The sequence below is a fragment of the Castor canadensis genome, chromosome 11, assembly GCF_047511655.1.
Source record: "Castor canadensis chromosome 11, mCasCan1.hap1v2, whole genome shotgun sequence".
In the NCBI taxonomy this organism is placed as follows: domain Eukaryota; kingdom Metazoa; phylum Chordata; class Mammalia; order Rodentia; family Castoridae; genus Castor; species Castor canadensis.
In genome coordinates this window covers 95,008,220-95,030,994 of record NC_133396.1, presented here as the reverse complement: position 1 = coordinate 95,030,994, position 22,775 = coordinate 95,008,220, and the positions used below count along the sequence as shown (strand labels likewise).

The following is a 22,775-nucleotide window of genomic DNA, read 5'->3' as shown; positions in this document are numbered from 1 at the left end:
TTGACGGGCTGACATCTAAAGAGGCTGCAGGCTGTATAGACACTGATTTCTATACTGAGGAAAACCAATAGATCACCCAGGCCTAAGCTATAGCTTTGGGGAATAGCTTTGACAGCAAGAATACAAAGTGACCAGTCTGAAACAAGCTGTCCAGTGATTTCTTACCTACTTTGGAGTAGGATGTGTAATGAACAAGAGAAGATATACAATAGAAAGAAAGCAAATCAGTTTAAGAAAACAAAGAGGGTTGGTTTGGGTGGCTTGGCTGCTTGTAGCTATAAAGAGAAGAGTGGGATTGGAGGTACAGAGCAGGGAGCAGGCTTCTCTATACATGGACACTGCAGACCTGGTCTAGGCATCAAAGCAAATGACTTTACTCTGGCATCTCAGTGCATAAATTAAGCTCTAATTAGCCCTTCTCTCCTACTGTTCTTGTGGATTGGAAGGGCCAAGTAGGGGCCCTTGTCTTGCTGGCTCCCCTTTGAGAATCTTAGTGTTTTAAGGGCACTAACCCAGTGCCCTTAAATGTGGAGTGTCCCAGAAAACCACAAAGATCCCATGGAAAGCAGTAATCCTGTTGGAATTTACAAACCCAGCTCTTTCCCCTGGGCTGATGGTCCTTGAGAGATAGGAGGGCACAGGTTGGATATTCGTATTGGTGGAGACATTTTCTCTGGATGTAGTTGGCTTCTACCTCCCTCAAGTTGGGGGTGAGCTATGAGCAGTTCTCATGTAGCACTTGAGGGAACAGTGCCCAGGAGCTTCCAGCCTGGTAGGGAGTTTCTTTACTGTATTTGTGAACTGAGGGGATGGCATAGAAGGGCCCTTGCTCTTGCCCTCATCTTGTCCCCAGTGCCCTCAGGTCAGGGCACTGTTCTGAACTGTGAGAGGGAGGGTTGCACCCACTTGTCCATGAGGTCCTATTGGGTCTGAATATCTGTCTGCATGTACATATTAGTTGTTGAGAAAGGACTGTTCATGTTCCAGGTACCAGCCCTATTTGATGAGGTGGCCATATATTTTTCCGATGAGGAGTGGGAAGTTTTGACGGAGCAACAAAAGGCCCTCTACCGGGAAGTCATGAGGATGAATTATGAAACTGTCCTGTCCCTGGGTAAAGCTTTGTTTTCCTTTGTTTCCTGGAAGCTCTGAGCCCAGACAATTTCCATGTTTCTCTTCTCTGGTGTATCTGACATCTTTCTTTTTCCCCTCCATGCCTGTGCCCACTTAATTTTCTGTTTTTGATTTGGGCAAGATATATATGTCCTTCTACTCAGCAATTCATGCTGCCTCTTAGAACTATACTCAATCACCCAGGCATTTACATTAGCAAAAAACAGGTACATCTTTAGAAATTTCATCATGGATCTGGGCCTATAAGTTGTTGGTCCTTAGGTAGGAAGGCCTCATCATTTATCTTGTCATCCTCAGAAACAAGACATGTCCCCCCAAAGAGTGCAGCATCAATCTTTTCAGAGTATAGCCATTTGCAGGGATTTCCCAGTTTGCTCATTCAGGTACCAAAATGTCCAGTGGCTGCATCCCCCAACTTCTCTGCTAAATGCAACTCCTTGTTGTTGCCAGTACCAGCCCTCATTAGCAGACATCCAGAAATTCCCTTGGACAGACCTGTTTTTCATCATATTTTTCTTTAAGTATCACTAAGCTTTTCCCCCATGTCTTTCACAATTGGGCGGGTGGGAGAGTGGAGGTGTTTCTTAAGTATTTTAAAGTACTTATTCTGGTGTTGCTCCAGGACAGTAATGAATACTGTTACCTGTTTTATTTCCTATGAACAGAATTCCCATTCCCTAAACCAGACATGATCACTCGTTTGGAAGGGGAGGAGGAGTCTCATAATTCTGATGAGTGGCAGCTGCGAGGAACGGTTACAGGTACCATGAGTAACCCAATTTAGCATCCTTCCTGAGAGGAGCATCTTGAAGCTGATTTTCAGTTTCCATGTACATTCTGTAGGGTATTTAGGAGTGAGGGACAAAGATTATGGGCTAACCATATGACCTTGGACAACTTCCTTCACCTTTCTGGGCCTCCATTTCTTCATTGGTTACTTGTGGTTTTAAATAAGGCATGTTGTGTGACCTTGTATGTGGACAAAGCAAAAAGACATTTGTACGGCGTTTGGTCCAGTGTCCATCCGGGTGAGTGTGGTCACATTGGCAGCACAAGTGCCTCTGTAAACTAAGGAATAGTGAGAGGAGCACACTTCTAGTGTTACTTCCCCTGGGCTTCCTGTCCATTTCACTCTGGATGGGAAAGGCAGTATTAGCTATAGTACACATTTGAGCACACATGTCTAAGAATCACCTAGACTATTACCAAGGAAATTGGTTAGAAGAGTAGCAGTTGGAATAATGTAGCATAACTTCTAGACAGCCAAAATAGTTTTATATGCTTTTCTCAATAGATAAGAGTATATAATGCCTTATTTCATTGATTCTAAAACATGTTTTTCCCTACTAATTTAACAACTCTGAAATTGAGAATGCCTCTTAAAAACAAGTAAGCATGTCATAGTTATTGTTAGTGGCATTTGTTTCTTCTTTTCACAGCACATAAATGGTGTATCTTATAACTGATGGCATTTTAGTTTTGGTGAGATAAGGTGGTTTCCTCAAGTCATATTCCATTTCTGTGACTACCTTCCAAATACAAGCATGCACACTGGTGTGCAGGAACCAGCTTTGTGCCTTACAAGCTTAACTTTGCTGACGTGGTTTTTGTTCTAGGTTTTCTTGGTTCAAGGGCTATGATTGAACCCCAAGATACAACCAAATCTCTGTTGTATGCGTCATCCACATAAACATTGTTTTGACCCAAACTTGGCCCCCATATTATTTGGTCCAAGCTTGCACTTGTACTCAGTTCTCTGACACTTCCTAGCTTGGCATCCTTGACTCACCTCATAGCCTCTGTAGCTTCTCTTCCTCATCTGCAAAGAAAGGGTGCTGTGAGAATTAGATGTGGTAGTAGGTATAAATCGACGCATGGATAAGAACTTAGGCAGTATTACCTATTGTTGAAGTTTGTACTTTTGGTGAGCCTTAGGTAAAGCATCTTGACCCCAAAAAATCCAGGAATAAACCCTTTTACTTACTGGCCTTACTTTTGCCCCTCCCTGTTTGTCTCTTAGAAAATGAAGACTCTGACATAAAGTCTCCAGATTGGGCATCTCCGATGATTACCTCCTCCCAGATCCCTCAGCCTCAGCAGCTGGACAACTTTGGCCTGCATCTGCCTCGGGACATCACACTACTGCCTGAGTGGAGTGAGGGGTACCCCTTCTACATGGCTATGGGCTTCCCAGCCTATGACCTCTCAGCGGATGACATAGCTGGGAAGTTTCAGTTCAGCCGAGGCATGCGTCGTAGTTACGATGCAGGGTTCAAGTTGATGGTGGTGGAGTATGCCGAGAGCACCAACAACTGCCAGGCAGCCAAGCAGTTTGGAGTGTTGGAAAAAAACGTTCGAGACTGGCGCAAAGTGAAGCCGCAGCTCCAAAATGCCCATGCCATGCGGCGGGCATTCCGAGGCCCCAAGAATGGCAGGTTTGCTCTGGTGGACCAACGTGTTGCTGAGTATGTGAGATATATGCAGGCCAAAGGGGACCCTATCACCAGGGAGGCAATGCAGCTGAAAGCCCTCGAAATCGCCCAGGAAATGAACATTCCAGAAAAAGGGTTCAAGGCAAGCCTGGGCTGGTGTCGAAGAATGATGAGAAGGTATGACCTGTCTCTGAGGCACAAAGTGCCCGTGCCCCCGCACCTGCCGGAAGACCTGACTGAGAAGCTTGTCACTTACCAGCAGAGTGTGCTGGCTCTGCGCAGGGCACATGATTATCAGGTGGCACAGATGGGGAATGCAGACGAGACGCCAATCTGCTTAGAGGTGCCATCCAGGGTAACTGTTGACAACCAGGGTGAAAAGCCTGTCTTGGTCAAGACGCCAGGCAGGGAGAAAGTGAAGATCACGGCGATGCTTGGCGTCTTGGCAGACGGGAGGAAGTTACCTCCGTACATCATTTTGAGGGGAACGTACATCCCCCCAGGCAAGTTCCCCAGCGGGATGGAAATCCGCTGCCACCGCTACGGGTGGATGACTGAGGACCTGATGCAGGACTGGTTGGAAGTGGTTTGGAAACGGAGAACAGGAGCAGTGCCCAAGCAGCGGGGGATGCTGATCCTGAACGGCTTCCGGGGCCATGCCACTGATTCTGTGAAGAGCTCCATGGAACGCATGAACACTGACATGGTGATCATCCCAGGGGGCCTGACCTCGCAGCTGCAGGTGCTGGACGTAGTGGTCTACAAGCCACTGAATGACAGTGTGCGAGCCCAGTACTCCAACTGGCTTCTGGCTGGGAACCTGGCACTGAGCCCCACTGGGAATGCCAAGAAACCACCCCTGGGCCTTTTCCTGGAGTGGGTCATGGTTGCATGGAACAGCATCTCAAGTGAATCTATTGTCCAAGGATTCAAGAAGTGTCACATCTCCAACAACTTGGAGGAGGATGACGTCCTGTGGGAAATCGAGAGTGAGCTGCCCGGAGGAGGAGAGCCACCAAAAGAATGTGATACTGAAAGCATGTCTGAGGGCAACTGAAGGAAGAGTTCAGGTAACTGGTTGGGAATAAATAGTTGATGCCTTTGCTGATGGACATGTCTGTATTCAACACACACTTTTTCTCTTTCCATTTCTTTTGTTTCCAAGTTCTCTGAGAGTCTACTGTACATTAATATAGGTAACAAGCCATCTGCATTTTCTCCTTTATAGGAGACTGACTTCTTGGCTTACTTTGTGTATATTGTGCTCTGCAGCCTAGACCCAGGAACACTTGTATCCTGTGTAAAATGAACAAAGAATGAACTGCTAGAATATTCCATCTGAAAGCTGTAAGGATGAAAGATGTTGCTTGGACCTGAAAGAGTGTAGTCTGACATGGCTCAGTTCATAAAAAGTATTGCCTGAAAAGACAACTTTTTCTCTTTCCCTTATAAATCATGCTGAACATTTAGGGCCAGTATATGTGCCTGATTTACTTGAGGCTGTTATAATGGCTTTTGCTGGCCTATAGAACCATAACACAGGAATAGCACGAAGTCAGGCTTTCATACCGTGGCCTTTGGGCCTCAGGTCTTTGTCCTGGGATGGTCATACTATGCCCACCAAGAAGCTAAAAATAATAACCTCTATTTGCTTTCTCCTAGGGAATACGGAAGTTTTAAAATCATCCTAAGTCTCATATGGACCTTTAGGTAGAGTGGGCAGTTAAAATAAGTTCCTGTAGCCAGCAGATGTCTGAAGGAATTTTTTAAATGAATTTTTGCATAAGAAAAAAAATTAAATGTGCATATGTAGGACTACAGTGAGTCAAGTTTAAGGGCCAAGGACAAGAGACCTGGAATTTTCAGGGGCTAGTGCAGAAGAGGAGCAGCTTTAAAATGAAGCAAGGATTGGGAACCCAACAGAGCCAACACTAGCAAGTGAGCCCACAACCTCTCATCAATGCCCCCCTCATGCTCCTTGAAAGCAGAATGGCCACAGACAGTAGGTGACACGCTAACTGTCAATTAATAAGTGCCTCCAGATGCAGTGTAGAAGATATCCCTTTGACAGAGGACCTGAAGTCATCTCGACACTTTTCCTTTCTTTTAAAGTATAGTTGTTTTCACTCTACTTGGATTTTTCTCCAAGTGAAATACTAATAGAAACCCTCTTTCCCCACTCCATACTGGATAAGCACATCTGTATGTTTAAAAGTGAGTTATACCTCCTTCCTTGCCCCCAAATCAAGGTATATGCCTATCTCTGATTTCCTTTGTAATCCTGGGATCCCTAGAATTACAGTAGAGCAAGGAGCAGTACTTACTATTAGATTTAAGTCACTGAAACTACATTTTCCTTCCCATGTTCCCCACTCTGAAAAACCCCATGAATTCAGCTCCCTTTTCTGCTGACCACCACCCTGCCTCCATTGGATATCAAACTTTGAATGATAGTGTTTGCACCTGCCTTGCAACCATGAGGCCCTGAGCAGTCCCCAGTACTGCCAAAAAAAAGAGAGATTCAGAGGACACATGGGCATAAAACTGTGTCATCTGTTTGGAAATCTGACTGGTGGAATTCTATTTTTGTTAAAAGTTGGACCAGAAATCCAAGGGTTAATTCACACTTAGGTTCTCTCTGTTTTCCAGCAAATGGAACTGTGATTAAAACAGCTGGGGAAAGTCCTAAAGAAGATTATTCCTGAAAAGCATGGATGCATAGGGAGCACCACGAACAGCACTGGGGCTCTGAACAGCCCAGGTCTGGATGGCAGCACATCCATCCCAGGACACAGCCCCACCCTGTGAGGTGTCAGCAAAGTCTAGGACCTTTAAGTTCAACAGAGACAAGCTTAGAAAAGAAACTTTCTGCTCCATTTCTTGGTTTGGAGATGACTCCATCTGTCCATCAAGAATCCTGTAAATATGAACAAACGAAAGGTATTTCCTGGAGAAGAGACCATTTGTTTAGCACCAACAAGAGACTTGTCAGGTGGGCACAACTCTAGTGGTGTCCTTTCTGTGGAGAGAACCTCAAGCAGATGTTTTATTCTGCCTTGGAAAATGCTTCCAGAAGTAGAATCTGTCCCCATACAGGTCAAGCCTATGGAAAAGGTTTTGTAGAATGTGTCACTTACACACCCTGCTACTTACATATTTCCTCTTTTGGGAAAATCAGATGCTAATGATAACAGCAAAATTAAAACATACCGGCCTGGTGCCAAAAGATAGCTTTTTTATAGATGAGCTAGGTTAGCATGGAAGAAATAGGTGAAAATAAATGATGCTGTTTTACTTCTTTTCCCTATCTGGGTGGCAGCTAGATTTTTTGAAGGGTCTTGTTTAATGGCCCTATTTTTTTGTCATATTTAATAAGACAGCACTCAGTACACGAGCTCTTCTGTTTCTCAGGCTGCCTGCAGAAGACACTAAGTCTGCTGTCTACATGGTATAAGGCCCACTGACTCATCTCATGCTTGTATTCTTTAGTATTTTTGTCACAGGGCAGTTGGAGTGGTTGGGCCTTTTAGCCAGCTGTTTCAAGACCAATCTACCCTGCAAGAACAGGGGGGAGGCCATTGATTTTTACATGGTATTAATTTGCATTCCCACATAAGTTGAATGTTAGGAATACATTCCTTCAAAGCTCTCTGTGCTACAAAAAAAATAGGCCAGAACCTCAAAGACAAAGCCATTGCTAGAATTGTCATTCCAGTGTCAAGTCTGGATAACAGGCTAGCTACCATAACCACTTTTCTTTCCTGTACACTCAGCTCACATGAATATTTATAAGCTGTTTCTGGCATCCTGAAATACCTATTTCTACTCAGGTACTCATTTTCTTGTGAGTCATCTTTCTCACCTTTTTAAACCAGTTCCACACACAAGAGGGGAAATTTCACTTCTAGTATCTGAATAACTTTTGTTGAGTTGTTTCCCTATTTGCTTTTTACCTGTACTATATTCTTAATCATCCAAAAATGGCATCTGGACCTGTTTGTTTCCATTCCATAAGTTTCCATTCCCTCCAGTTCTACTTAATTTTCTTTCAACTGTTCCTACTTCCTGGCCCTTTCTTTTCCATGTTTTACCTGTCTTGCTTTGGGAGCTTAAAAGATGCCACAAGACCTACTTGGGGCTCCTACACAGGAGCCAGTTATCTTGCTGAGAAGAGTAGAAAATGGGATCAACTCCTGTTTCATTCCATAACCTCAAATCTCATTGTCAGCGAGATGCCTTACGGGTTACATAGCACTGGAACTTTCCTAGAGTGATGGCTCTGCTGTCAGGGTCTTCTGGGCTCATTCTTCCACTGACGTAACACGGTCTATGCCTAACAGAGCCCCAGTACAACTGTTTGCGGAGAACAGCTATTACCCTAGAACTTCGATAGCACACTGAGACACGGTTATACTCCCCAGGTGATAGGAACTGACCCCAACAATAAACTTTGATAAGAAAGATAATAGACAATGGCGGTTTTATTTATTTACTTGCTGGCATTAATTACCAGAGATTACATTTAAGCTGTTGTTTACACTTTATTCTCCAGGGTGGTGTCAGTAATACCTTTGAATCATAGGATGTTCATGGGGTGCAGTAAGTAAGGTTAGTGTCTCTGAAGACAAAGTGAAGAGAAATAGGCATAATTTTAAACTGGCTTTTAAAGGTGGAGGAGGTCTGGCACAAATAGTTCTTTTCCTCAGTGATCGTTTCAGATTTCCTCAGGAATGTTATCAAAAATCACATGAAGGAAATCCACAATTAAATGAGTGAAAATTTAGTATCTTATTTTTGAAATTTCTGTGAAAGTGTCATACCCATAGATCCCTTTATCATGTGCTGTCAGTAAAATTAAACTTGACAGTTTAACATGCACCTGACTCAAGTAAGTAGTGGTCTACTCTCCAAGAATAATCTAGAAATTTTATTATTCCTTTATAAACCATCAGCTTAAATGCATGATGCACTTTCCAAGCCTGACCCAGAGGCATTGTGGTAGGAGTTGAGAGGTAGCATATAAGTATTTTTCTATGGTCAAAGAAGAGTAGACATTTAGAAGATAATCTATGAAACTTGGGGACATCCCAGTGACTTCAGGCAGTGGAGAGAAGTGTTGCAATGTTGGGTGGCTAACCACAGCAGGGGGTGATAGGGTGCTAATGTGTGTCAAGCCAGTCTTTAGTCTGCTTGATAAAGCAAGCAAGCATAAGCAAACCTGATTGCACAGTGATAGGCCTATAGCTAACAGACAATTACTTAAAACCATGTATGAGCAATAACCTGGAACAACTGAAATTATTTGGTTTCTAACAGCTCTTCCTCATTCAAATATTTTTCTAGATGCTTGATAATAAGTACTCATGATCTTTTAATTATAGAATAGACTACATGCAGGAGCCCACAGCTGGCAAAGGTGTCAGAGATGGAGCCAGCCTTTGGTGAAACAGTTCAAGTCTTTCAAAGTCTTTCTTGAAGATATTATTACTTTCTACCTTATAGCCTTGCCCTCAACCCCATCTTTCCACTTCAGAAAATGATTTCTTAACTGGCATGGAGAACAGATCTTATTTTAGAGTGTAGACCTGAAACAGATGAAGCAAAGTGTCCCACTAAATAGGTGACTCAGAGTTTGGGACAAGCCCTAGACTATGGACGAATTTTCCAGCTTGGAGATTCGTCTGTGCTAAAAGACCCTATGAACCTGCCATTGCAAGGGGCAGCAGGACAGGTTGAGGCTTCTGGCTGCCTCTGTATGGGTAGCACTAACAAAACCACCATAATCATGTGAACATCAGTTTAAATTATTCCAAACCCTAAAAATCCTTGAGTATTATCTCACCCACCTCTCTCAAGGGCTTGTGCCAATAACTGAGAGAAACTAACTCCTGATGACTTTTTTCTTTTAGTCTTAATCACAAAAGCAAGAAATGGTATACTTTACAGAAACCTCTCCTTCCCTTTTAATCTTTCTCGTCTACTATCTTTTGAAAAGTCTCTGCCAAGATCTCATAAAGAAGGGCTTTTCCTATTTCTGAAGGAGGTAGTATTCCTTACACATTTATTTTAACAAACAGGAGAGCTTCCCCAAAACATTTATTACATTCAAAATAAAAAATCAAATACAGATCCAGATACATGAACCATATATACATTTCTACACGCATCCATTATTTAGACCATCTATACATTCTAATTTATCCACCAACACTACTTGAGTAAACAACAACACATCTCAAAAACAACAAAGTTGGTCATCAGCAATATTGTCAAATGTGAAATGATTTCCATGTTATCACTTGGAAGGGTAGAAACATATTTCATAAGAGTAGGAGAATTATAAATCCAGTTTGTTTTGCAAGATTTCTTAAAACACATTCTATAGAAATAATAGATAAGCCTGTCAGTCTTAGGGCATATTCATGCTAAAAAAAAAAAATCTTGAGATAGAAGGAGGCATTTTACAAGGGTAATTGTATTCCAAGAGTTGTATGATTTGGGCTTTAAATGAAAAGAAAGGGCTTTATTTTGTCTAACACAACATTTCCAAGTGGTATATTTCTGTGGAGTTAAAATGATGATTGGGGACAACCTAGAGCTGCTAACTGATCACTACAGGAGGCATCTGAATTTTTAACACTGTATAGGTCATGCCAACCAATATGCAAGCATACAGATCTTCAGGAGAGACAGAAATTGTACACCTATCAGATACAGAATGTATTACATCACTGAACAAACAAATGCTAGTCATGGGGACTAAGTTATAACAGCTTCCTTAACTCATCTACCTTACATGCACACCACACAAACTAAGCCTCAGATGCCTAAACATCCTTATTCCTTCACCAATGCCTGTTCCCAGAATTGGGAACATACACATATAGACATATACGCCATTACCAGTTAAATTTATACTAAGGCTTCACAGTAGCAACACAAAATGTACTCAATGTCACATTTCCATAGGAAAAGTTATATATACACTATACACTTGAGCCTTGAAATGTGGACCCAAAGAGCATTCAATTTTCAATAATCAATGAATTACATGATGGTTCCACACCCTCAAATTCTAATTTAGCAGAGCAAAAGCCCTTCCTTGGCTGCCAAGCGCTGTCGGTGGACTTTGTCTTGCTGTAACTCTTCATGATTTGGGTGCCAGAGTTTCATGATGATTCTTTCAATATTAAGGGCATACACAGTATGTGTAGGAATGACTTCCCTATGTACCTGGAATTTAAAAATTAGCATGTCTTCAATTACACTTCAGTAAATTATTTTTATAGCATACAAAAGTAAGATGTCTATGAATAAAACATTCACATGCAGACACACAACCTGTAAATTTTAAGCAATAACCTAATGAATCCCAAGTCAGCAAGGAAACAAGATTCTGAAATAGCAAGGAAGAATGAATTGTTTTTCCTTTTCCTTTTAACTGGAGAGGTAGAGTATGAGAGAGGTAAATTAGGAAGAACTCTCAGGATTTGAAAAACAAAGCTAGTATTACTGGCTTTAATAACTAACAATACAAAGTGGAAAAACAGGTAGGACATAATGGTTCATGCCTTTAATCCCAGCTACTCAGAAGGTGGAGACCCGGATCATGGTTTGAGGCCAGCCTGGGTCTCAAGCTGAGAAATCAGAGGGATTTTATATCGTTTATATCATTAGCAAGACCCCCATCTCAATCATAAGTTGGCATGGTGGTACATATGTGGTGTCATCCCAGCTATGTAGGAAACATAAATAAAAGGATCCAGGTCCAGGCCAGTATGGGCAAAAAAAAAAAAAAACCCAAGACCCTATTCAAAAATAACAAAAGCAAGCTGGGAATGTGGCTCGAATAGCTCACGAGACCCCATCTCCAAATTAACCAGAGGAAAATGGACTGGAGGTATGACTCAAGTGGTAGGTAGAATGCCTGATTTCCAAGTGCCAACCCCTGAGTTCAAACCCCAGTCCTCCCACCAAAAGAAAAAAAAAAAAACAGTGAAAAACATCTCTGCAGACATGAAGAATCTTTGACCTACCCATAAATCCAGGAAAATGTTAAGGACATAGTTTACCTGCAAAGCTTCAAAAAGATCATACATGTTCACTGGAGGCAAAGATGCAGGTAGGGTGTCCCCTGAGCATGCCAGCAGGAGAGCAGCCTGCTGCTCAGCGTCGTCAGGGGGTGGGTGAGAAGCTGGATTCTGACCGGCACAAGGAGCAGAGAAGGCTGGAGGGCTGAAAAAAAAATTCCAGAAATTTTCCCAGCATCTACAATGGAGACAACTGAGCAGGTAGAATAGGTTGGCCTGCTAGAATACATCTCATTTATAGAATCTTTAAATGAATTAGAAGTCTAATCAGTGTATACACAGATAGGATATAATTTTAATTTTAAGGCTGGAAAAAAGTGTAATGCAACTATACTTACCCCTTCTTCCCCATGTCAGATAGGATATAATTTTAATTTTAAGGCTGTTAGGCTAGAAAAAAGTATAATGCAACTATACTTACCCTTTCTTCCCCATGTCAGATAGGATACTGAACCAAAACTGGTTTCCAGCTCTTACAGCATCAGTTGAAAAAAAATACAGACCTTAACTAAAGGAATTAGAAACTAAAAACAAATGGCTTGGAGAGGGAACCAAACAATACTGGAGGATAACAAATTCAAAAATAAACATCAAGAAAGGAAGACACAGCAGGAGTAATAGGCAAAATGGAGGGTAGGGAAAATTAACCCAGACCTTGGTACTTCCCCAAAACAGAGCCCAAAAAGAACACCAGCTGAGAAGTCAGATGGTTTTTCTAGTGCAGTTGAGATAGCCTATACAGTTTCCAAGAACATACAGGGAGGTAAAACAAATAATGAGGCAGCAGATAGACAAAAGCAACCCTGTTAGAGTAACAGGCAGCCAATGGAGGTAAAAGCCCTCAGGGACTGGCCAGCAGGGGAGAGAGGGCTCCAAAGCACAGCCAGGCCAGCAACACTGCCTCCTGACATCCCCTACTACAAGGAGCCACTTTTTTTATTTTTCTCTAGAGGAAGGACATGAAAACAATTCCAAATAGCTACGCCCGAATGAGATTTAGAAATCAATGACCACAGAAAGCAATCTAACAGGGAGCCCAATATAAAATGATACTATGGAAATGGGCCTTGTGACCCCTGTAAAGATCTCCACAGTCTTGAAACTGGCACTGGCACAACCTCTTCCATGTTCTGTCAGCACTGTTCGCTCTGTCCAACCCTCTTAGTTTTCCCAGTCCCCACCTGCCTTCCTTTTCTGTTATTTCTTTACCACCATCACTTTTGCCAGCCCTCCCAGTCTTAATTAACTTTTCTCTGAACTTGTATCTCCCTGTCACCTCTTTACCTCCTTTCTCCCTAACTAGCCAAATAACCAGATACACAAAGTCCAACACTCAGGAAATTCAGTCACTTCAGTAACAAGAACAATTATATTATTATCTTTTATTCCCAAAGGCTTAAGATTCAGACTAAATTTGGAGGTAGGGGATATGAGGGACAAAGGGAGGTAGAAGAACAAGAAAAACACATATATGAGTGTAATCTACTAATCTCAGAAAGGGGTAACTTAGGACATATAAGAGAGGCCTTGGAAGCCCTCAGTGGAATGAGGACATAGGAATCCCAGAAATAAGCTGAGAAACAAGAGCAGCAAACAGGATGCCAAGAGCAATCAGGAGACACCAATGCAAGCCACTACCTTAACCAACAGCTACAACAATCAGATGAGGACCTAGAGAAACTCCTCACTTCTCCTCCTCCCACCACCAGGAAACCCAGACTTGACCCAACAATGCCAGGCCAGACCTCTGGCTGAGAGCAGACCCACTCCTCACCAGGCAGATGCTGCCAACAGGACTCACTGACTAAGGGTTACTCTTCCACATCAGAAAATGGCTGGGGGGCGGAAGGAGGGGGGAGTGTCACATTAAACCCACATGGAACTTAAAAAGCACACCAAAACAATTCACTAGATAGCCTGCAAGAATATGACCTAAGAAAATAAAACTGTATTACTGTCAGAAGCACTTCAGTACTTCTAATCGATCATGATGATCGATTGTTTAACCATGGTTTAGTAGTAAGAGCAGTGTAACCAACTAGCAAAAGATGGAAGCAAAATCACAAAAACCATTTACCTTTCTATGAAGTTGTTGTAAGCCACCACACTATTCTTCAGGTAAGGCTGTGGGGTCACATTACTACCAAAGGCATATTTAAAATGGCCATCTCGTAATCGATAAGCTTTCCTTCTTGACACAACTGAAGTCAGAATATCTTTAAGGTGATTCTGTAAAGCCAAAAAAAAATATTGTATGATCTTCTTAAAAGCAAACCGTCAGAGTTCCAATGACCAAAAATGCTTATGGCATTTGGATGGAGATGTGGGGCAGGCCAGCACAGGTTAAAACATGAAGGAGCAAAGAGCCATTCCAGAGGAGGCATGGGAAAGAAAGAGCATGCTTATTTTTATTTGGTTCTCTTTAAAAATGGGCTCTGTACACAAATTTTGTTTTTGTTTTTAAGTGTACATCTTTAAATTGGCTCTTCTGTTTCAAAAATGATTTTTAGAGAGCTTATTTTTTAAAAGAGGCAAACTACCTTGAAATTTGGTTTAAAATGGGACAAAAAGTTGCAAGATCTGTTTACTTATTGTTTATCAAAATTCTTTCATGAAAAGAACCTTTGCTGGCTCAAAAGCCACATAAACACCATACAAAATAACACACACAGAAGTAAGTATTTAATTTCTCTTCACTTTTATGCGCAACAAGTAAGACAAGATTGAGGAATGTCTGTGAAAATAGATACTAGTCCCATAATTAACACTATTAACAGGGAAGCCAGGATATGTAGGGTGCTTCAATTGTATAATAAGTTCATCTTCTATCAAGACATCCTTGAGCAATGGGTTTTGTTTTGTTCTGTTTTGTTTTTGTCTTTTTGGCAGTACTGGGGTTTGAACTCAGGGCTTTGCACTTGCTAGGCAGGCATTCTGCTCCTTGAGCCATGTCTGCAGCCTTACTATGGCTTTTCATGTAGAATTTATTTAATATTTGCAACTTTGTGAGACCAGCTATTATTATCTTTAACATATAGATGAGGAAAATGAGGACCAGAGAATTGCAAAGAATTACCCAGTACTGTCTGGTAACAGACTAAATGAATGGATGAATAAAAATGTGCTGGGACAAAAATCCCACTGTTCAAGACATCAAGACTAACGTTCTTTAAATGCTATACCACAGCAGAAACATGTGACTTCAATCATAAGGATTCCCTATCTCATTTCTTTCCTTAAAAATTGTTCCTTTATTGACAAATTAAACATTAAATTAAACAGAAGTGCTATGCCCTAAGCAACCTTACTGAAAAAGCTTAGTTTTAACTGAAAGCAATTCTTTGGATTGTATTTCTTCCTCAAAAGAAAGTAACTTCAAGAATTACAGTTCTATCAAACCAGAGTGGTATTTTAGTTCTTTTCTGGCAATATCAATTTTAAACAACACATACAAGCTCATCTCATTCAATCTGTGAAGGTATTGCTGCAAACGGTGAACCAACCTCTACTGCATAGACAACAGCTGAGACAGCCTCCTCAGTGACGTTGTCCAGCCCATGCTCATAGGCAGTCACGATCATCCTCCCTTCAAGCTGTCCCCGAGTGGGAAGCATCATTGTGTGGGAACAAAGTTTCAAGTCGTCATCATCTTGGGGATCCTTTGCCACAAATTGCTGAGCTCCAGAAAGGGGGTTCTGAGGCTGGAATCTATGCTATGAATAAGAAAACTTCAAACTTAGTCAATTAAATTTGAGATCCTACAAATTAATGCCACCAAAACTATACCGTAGGGGTAAAAAAAAATTTTTTTTAAGGTAATTCAAGCATAATCACACATTTGTAAGCATTTTATAGCAATTTATTCTATTAACTAATACCTTAATGATCACAAGATGTGTGACCCTGTACTAAAAAATAACAGAAGGAAAAGATAAAAAACTATAGTCAAAAAGTAATAAAGTTTAACTGGAAATGAGTAGGTTCTAAAAGTATAAATATGTAATGAGTGCTTCAGTTAAACCGTAAAAAGCCTAGTTAACCAATACAATATGATAGCTGTAACAACAAATATTCCAAGACAATACTGTAAGACTATGCTAACTATTTAATTGCTGTTATTTCTACTTAAAATTCTCAACAAAGAACCTATCTAACAAACAGCCACACTAATTAGCAGTTTTTTCTCAACCTTTTCTCATGATAAAATCTCAGCCTTCCTCTGAAAATCCTGACAGACCACTCATATGGAAGATATACTACTGGTAGCTTTGGGTTAAGCCCAGCACAAAAGGTTTTGTAGTGAACATAGTGGGTCCATGTTTGAAATGTATATTATAAATACAGTATTGTTATTTTTCCATTTTCCAGGTATAAAACTGTATTTTATATAGAACACACCTTTCTAAAGCAGGTATGCCTCTCTGGAAGTAGAGGCCTTCCAGAATGAACATTGTTACTGACATAAAACATAAACCAGGTGGAAGGAAATAAATGTACGTTGATGCCAATCAATAAAACTATCAATACCCAGTAAAATCTAAAAAAGGGATGTTTTCAGAAAACTTCCTTGCCTAGATATAATTTGGAAAACACGTTATCCTAAAATGTTTAAAATTTTTATAGCCAGTGCTCCATGATCTCTGTACTGATCCTAAAGGCTCAGACCCCACTAAGCGTCACCAGAGCATGGCAGAGGCCTACAACCCTTGGAATAGATGCCTGCGATCTGACAGATATTACAAATCCATCGAAAAAATGTTGAAGAGAAAAGAACTCAGGCACAGCTTTGAATCACTGAAAAATCTTAGGTTCTAATGATAACATACTAGTACTTAAGAAATTAACAAGAATTGTAAACATTCAGACTCACAATTTTGAGACCTTTTTTGCTCTAAATCATATGCTTTTTTTCAACTCTACTACCAGTATTTTAATCTTCATTTAAAACTTAAATCACACAAGTACTTAAATCATTGGCTACCAAGATCTTTTGGGGAACAACTTACATCAAATTTCTGACGAACTGAAGCAAGTTTTTTCTTGCCCTTGGGTTTCCCAGGTTTGGCCGCAGAACCCCCTGTCCAGGGCAGAGATCCAGCACACTCTATAAAATAGAAAAACAGTAACAGTAAGTGAAAATAATGACAACTGACAATTGCTGTTTGTTTTCATTTGTGCTAAAAAGCATGGGATGCTCAAGTAAGGAAAATAAAAAAATGAATATTCAAATGTGGTTCTCTTTCTACCTCTAAAGAAAATTATATATTCTCTCAAATCTCTTTTTTTTTCCTAGCTGTAACCAAAATTATTTCTTGAGAAAACAAATTCATTGTATATATAAAACAAATTTATATATGTGTATGTCAGCTAACTGAACAAGTAACAGATGTCCCACAGAGAAAGTGAAAAAAGACTTTTCTTTGAGAAGTCTTCAGAAAAGTTTGAGAAGACAAATATCCATAAAGAAGAATGCTATAAAAATTGCTGAATAAAGAATGTATTAAACAAGGATGGGTATTGTTGGATTATACCTATAATCACATCTACTCAAGAGCGGGAAGCAGGAGGATCGTGGTCCAGGCCAGCCTGGGCAAAGTTAGTAAACTCTACTTAAAAAATAAACTAAAGCAAAAAAAAAAAAACTGGGGTCTAGGCTCAAGTGGTGGAACACTTTCCTAGCAAGTGCTAGGTCCTGAGTTCAAACCCCAGTCTCACAAAAAAAAAAAAAAAAAAAAAGCTAAAAGACTAAAAGCTGCAGAAATCTCAAAAAACATAAAGCAATAAGGCAAGAAGACAGAGGTCTGAGACAAACTGTAAGGGGCTATGACTCACTGATGAAAAATCAAAAATAGTTGTCTTGAGAATAGGTCTACTTTTAGTAGAAAGCAGCTTTTATCATTAAACTTGTGGTGCTGAATTTTTAAAACTGAACATATAGTATTTATTGTAAAAAAAAAAAAAAAAAAACCCAAAGTAATACAAGCTCCCTACAGTACACTTGGAAAAACTATGCCCCCAAAAAAATTTTTAAAAAGAAAAAAAATCATCCATAATTCTAGTAAAAGGTTATTGCCATTCTGATGTTTTTTGGAAAGTTCCTTAAGCTTTAAAAAAGAAAAAAGAAGAGAGGTAGAAGAAGGCCATTTGGGAAATCAAGTCCCTCCTCTCCATCACTTTGGCACACTCAGATGTCACTTGGTAAGCTCAGCCAATCAGATCATCTCCCGAAGAAATCTGATCCTGACTAATGAGACTAGACCTTACATGTTAGGAGAATGAGATGAACATGGAGGACAAGAGGAAGCAGCAGGCTGCAAACTCAGTTTACCAGCTGCTGCTGTGTGGACAAATACTGAATGAGGACACAAAATACAGAAGGGTCACCCTGATACAAGGGAAGGCTTTTTCACAGCAGTTGGACTTCGCTTTTGAGCCAACACTAACATTAGCTTGGCAGGGCCTCAGACAAGTTTGGGGGTTTTTGTCTTGTTTTCTCTTCTCTGAAGTATGTTTCCTTATCTATAAAAGAGGTTAACACTACCCTGTAGAGTTGTGGTGAGGACTAAAGATAATGCATGTAAGGTGTCTAGCATGCTACACTCACTACAATTACTGAAATCACCTGTCCTGCCTTGCTTAGAAAAATAGAAAACTACCCACATACAATTGTTAAGTACAAAGCAATTTTACTTTTACGAGAAATCATATCTCCATTGCTACCAAATATTAATTTCTTTTTGAGGAAATAAACATTAAATGTTCAATAGAGAAATAATCATTAGCTTCCAAATGGCAAGTTTCTTCACTTACTTTTAAATAATCAGTAACACTCATTTAAGAATAGTGAAAGTTTTTATTTAATTGGGCATAAAAGAAATATGGCTAAAGTCCACTTCTATTTAAGTAGACCATTAGAATCCTGACACAATCTGAGACTGTGCAGTGACAGTATGGTGAAGGGGAAGACAGCAGCCACTACTCGCTAACACCAGCATCTTGTAAACACCCTCTATCCACAACACCTCACAAGTTCTTTGAGCATGGAGGAATTAAGTTTTAGGAGATCTTACATGAATTCCTTATCAGATAATAGAGGTAAGATACAACTATAAGGATGGATAATAAAAACACCAGCCATGTCTTGGTTATTTTTTGATTCAAGATAATCAAAATCACCCTAGGCATTTAAAAAAAAAAAAACAGCTTAATCTACACAGGCAGGAGGTACCTATGAATTTAAGTTTTTAATAAAGTATAAGACAAACTCTTATCATGAGTTTTCCATGTATTTATTTGTTTTTCCCTGGTTAAAATAAGAAAACTCCAGTATTGCAAATAAAAAATAAATAAGATGGTTAGAAGAGGTATACTGTAATTTAATCTACCACCTTTCACTTAAGCTCCAAAAAGTTAAGGAGTCAGTCTATCTATAGCTTTGTGGCAACCTCCCCACCATGATTTGCCAAACACATATATTAAGGCTAGAACCTTCCAGGTGCTATCCTGCTTAGAACACATGTGAAAGTCCAGGTTTCCAACACACATCATGGCTTCTCCACCACACAATTCATCTCCCCTAAACCTACTGAACACATTTTCCTAATAAACATACCGTTTCCTTATTCCCTTCACTTTGAATCCTTACCTCCCAACTCCCTTCCTCACTTTTCACTTATTTCAGTAATCTAAAATGTAGCTGAGTGAGAACTAATGACCAAAAGTTAATGTACATACAGGGAAATCACTTGCTTTAAGAAGGTTCTGTAAGACAATTTACACCTGCAAAATAAACTGCTCTTGTGAGCATTTCAAAAGACATTCCATTTGCAAACCCCAGCTGTGTCTATAACAGAAAACTAAAGCAAAGTGTTCCATGGCTCTGCCAAGTGACACACTTTCCACCCCTTACCTGGTGTAGACACCAAAATCTGACAACGTGTGAGAATGGCCAGGAGGAAATCGTTGTGAGAATGGACTGCAAAAGGGAAGGTTTCCACAAGTCAAATAAAAATCTTTCCAACATAAGAAAACTATTACTTTAGTCTAGCTTGTAAGATTTGGAATGTCCCGTACTCTGCCATTCCTTACACTTAATTCTAAATATCCACATTAAGATTACCTTTCATACCATTTAAACCAAAATTTTTTCAAAAAGCAAAAAGCCTAATTTATTCCCCAGACAATTACTTTACCGTTATCCTGTGTGAGAAGTCTATGAGCTTCAAGGTCAAACTCTTCTTTGCTGATCTTCTGCTTGAACCACAACTTCAAGTTAGCCCAGTATCTGCAGAAGCAGAAAAAAACATTCAGAACCATAGATTTAACTTCCTCCCCAAGTACCTTAGCTGTTCAACTCCCAAGGAAGCAAATTTTGCATTCCCTAGTGTCACTGGCTGAACTACGCACCACCCCTCCCCACAAATTCACATGTGGAAGCCTAACCCCAGTATCTTAGAATGTGACTATTTGGAGATACAGCCTTTAAAGGGATTACTAAATTAAAATGAGGCCATTAGGGTGGGCCCTAATCCAATACAGCTAGTGTCCTTGTAAGAGGAGGGCACAGAGAGACACCAGACAGGTGCAGAAAGTAACCACATGAACACACAGCAAGAAGTTGACATCTGTAGGAGAGAGGCCTCACCAAACCCTCCACCATCTTGATCTTGGTCTTACTGCCCCAAGAACTCTGAAAAAATAAATTTCTGTGCTATTCTGTCACAGCAGGCCTATCAATCTAATACACCTAGGAATAAGAATATCAGTAAAGAACAGAATTGGATTCATGATTTACTCAGCTAAAACCCACAGCTGTACCTTTCCTTTTCACTGCTACCATTCTAAAAGACTACTCTCAGCTGGGCACAGTGGCTCAAGCCTGTAATCCTACCTATCCCAGAAGCAGAGATCAGGAGGATCAAGGTTAGAGGCCAGGCTGGACAAAAAGTTTGACAGACTCCCCCATCTCAACCAATAGTTGGCTGGGTATGGTGGTGCTCTCCTGTCATCCCAGCTGTTAGGGAACCACAAATAGGAGGGCAGCTGTTCAGGATGGCCCAAGGATAAAGGGAGACCCTATCTCAAAAATAACCAACACAAAAAAAGTTGAGGGAGAGCTGGGCACTGGTGGCTCACGCCTGTAATCCTAGCTACTCAGGAGGCAGAGATTCAGAGGATTGTGGTTTGAAGCCAGCCCCAGGCAAACAGACCCTATCTTGAAAGGACCTATCACAAAAAAAGGGCTGACAAAAGTGGCTCAAGAGGTAGGAGCACCTGCCTAGCAAGCCTGAGGCCCTGAGTTGAAACCCAAGTGCCTCCTAAAAGAAAAAAGGCCGAGGGAGTGGCTTAAAGCAGTACAGTGCCTGCTTAGCAAACAAGAAGTCTTGAGTTCAACCCCCAGTAGTGCCCTGCCCCCCCAAAAAAGGAAAGTAAACTTCAAAATGTTTCTGGCAGCTGTGAACTCATGATGGTGATGGGGGAAGAGGATATCTTAGCATTTAATCCGGTTTTAAAGTCAATAAAAAACACAATCTATGTCAGATTTGTTATAGTATAAAACCCTTTGCTTTCCAGTGCTAGATGGGGAGTCGCGTTTGGCCAGGCACCTTCCTTACAGATGGAGTAATTAATGAGGGTAAAAGCTGTCAATTTTACCTATTAAATCTAAGAATTTCTAATTAAAATAAGCAAAGAACAGAATGACAGTGAAGATGGATATTAAATATAACTTTAGGTAGAACACTGAACCTTTGAAAGTCACCAAATGTTTACCGAAAAAAATTATCACCAAATCCCTGCTCCTTCCTCTACTTTTACTAAAAAGCAAGCATCTACTAAGCAAAGCAATAGGTAGCACACAGTCACCCGGCGGCAACCACAATGACACTATAATTTTTTGTATTTTTTGGGGGGGGACTGGAGTTTGAACTCAGGGCTTCAGGTTCATAAAGCAGGCGCTCTACCAATTGAGCCACTCCTCCAGTCCAGCACTATAATTTTTAAACGTTCAAGATGAGTTCCCTGTACTTGTGAAAATGAAAACTGAGATTGAAAAAAATGCAAATTTTATCGAGTAGTGTTACAAAGCAAAAAGCTATAGTAATTAATGAGGGTGAAATCTTTCAATTTTACCTATTAAAATAATTTTTAAACTTGCAACTCCTGGGTTGGCGGAGTGGTTCAAGTGATAAGGGCGCCTGCTTAGCAAGCGTGAGGCCCTGAGTTCAAATCCCAGTACCGCAAAAAAAAATAAAACAAAGCAACAACCCCTGCAACATTGCTTGGGTTGGGTGTGGATGTAACCCACTGTGTGCCCGGCCTCCTGGGTGATGGTCTGAGCACTTCGGGGGTCGGACGGGGAGGGAAGGCGTGGGTCCCAGTGCTGGCAGGTAGGTAGCTTACCCCGCGAGGCCTCAGTGTCCCTGTCTACTAAATGGGAATAATAAGCGACCTACCTCGCCCCCAATACACCGAGAGCCTTTAAAAAGGTGTGCAAATGCCCACTGCTGCGACCACCACTAACTGCAGCGGTGCTGGGTGACTTGTGTCCCCTCCCTAGGTCTGTCCGCTCCGAAGCTGCTGTCAAAGCGCTACCAGCAGCACGCTCTCCACCACCTCCAGGAAGCCCTCTGGGCCCGGCCGCCCCACGCGTCCGCGCCCCGCCTCGGCGGGCCCGTGGCATCAAGTGCGCTCCTCCCGCTCCACCCGGGCTCGAAGGGTCCCCGGGGCGCCCCGGGAGGCCCAGCCCTCGGATGCCGGGAGTCCCGGTGGCCGCCCCTCCCGGCCCGGCTCCCGAGCCCAGAGACGCCGGTCGCGGTGGACGCGAGGCTCCACAGGCCTCGGGGCGGTGGGGAGAGTCTCCGGCGCACGGTGGCAGCCCACGTCCAGGAGAACTCCCATGTTCATGCCTGCAGGCTGAGCCCCGCCGGCTCTTACTGTTTCACGTTGTCCCCCAGGGCCTCGCTCAAGTTCTTCTTGGCCGCCTCCAGCTCGCTCACAAAGGTCGCCATTGCACCGCGCGTCTCGCCCGACCGCACACCACCCGGCCACCGCGGATCAACAACCGAAAAGTCAACTCGGCGGAAGGCACCAGCTGCAGACACTTAAGTCCGCACCCGCC

At 41.5% G+C, this 22,775-nt stretch overlaps 2 protein-coding genes across 5 annotated transcripts in view; one reads left to right on the top strand and one right to left on the bottom strand.

The window, feature by feature from the left end:
• Pogk (pogo transposable element derived with KRAB domain) overlaps positions 1 to 11,569 on the top strand; it is a 17,121-nt gene extending 5,552 nt beyond the window's left edge. For 3 of the 4 annotated variants that reach the window (XM_020185589.2, XM_074047593.1, XM_074047594.1), the window contains exons 3-6: positions 988 to 1,114; positions 1,800 to 1,895; positions 3,155 to 4,636; positions 6,216 to 11,569. In XM_020185589.2, the coding sequence (XP_020041178.1) occupies positions 988 to 1,114; positions 1,800 to 1,895; positions 3,155 to 4,623 (1,692 nt within the window). In that variant the 3' untranslated portion in view covers positions 4,624 to 4,636; positions 6,216 to 11,569. The remainder of the gene's footprint in view (positions 1 to 987; positions 1,115 to 1,799; positions 1,896 to 3,154; positions 4,637 to 6,215) is intronic. The other variant, XM_074047595.1, reaches the window with a different exon arrangement.
• Positions 9,646 to 22,775, bottom strand: Tada1 (transcriptional adaptor 1). Its single transcript, XM_020185585.2, has 8 exons — positions 22,592 to 22,775; positions 19,849 to 19,940; positions 19,566 to 19,631; positions 16,663 to 16,760; positions 15,160 to 15,369; positions 13,734 to 13,885; positions 11,639 to 11,801; positions 9,646 to 10,799 (listed from the first exon to the last, which is right to left on the bottom strand). Exons 1-8 carry the CDS (start codon positions 22,663 to 22,665, stop codon positions 10,647 to 10,649), a joined length of 1,008 nt encoding a protein of 335 aa, XP_020041174.2. The 5' UTR covers positions 22,666 to 22,775; the 3' UTR covers positions 9,646 to 10,646.

What these genes read in the sequence shown, in the direction of transcription:
- Tada1 (XM_020185585.2), bottom strand. Translation starts at nt 22,665, where the DNA reads ATGGCGACCTTTGTGAGCGAGCTGGAGGCGGCCAAGAAGAACTTGAGC. An exon ending in GATTTTGGTGTCTACACCAG is followed by an intron (nt 16,761 to 19,565) that starts GTAAGGGGTGGA and finishes TCTATTTTATAG; the next exon opens with AGTGTGCTGGATCTCTGCCC. An exon ending in CTGTTGTCTATGCAGTAGAG is followed by an intron (nt 13,886 to 15,159) that starts GTTGGTTCACCG and finishes TTGGCTTTACAG; the next exon opens with AATCACCTTAAAGATATTCT.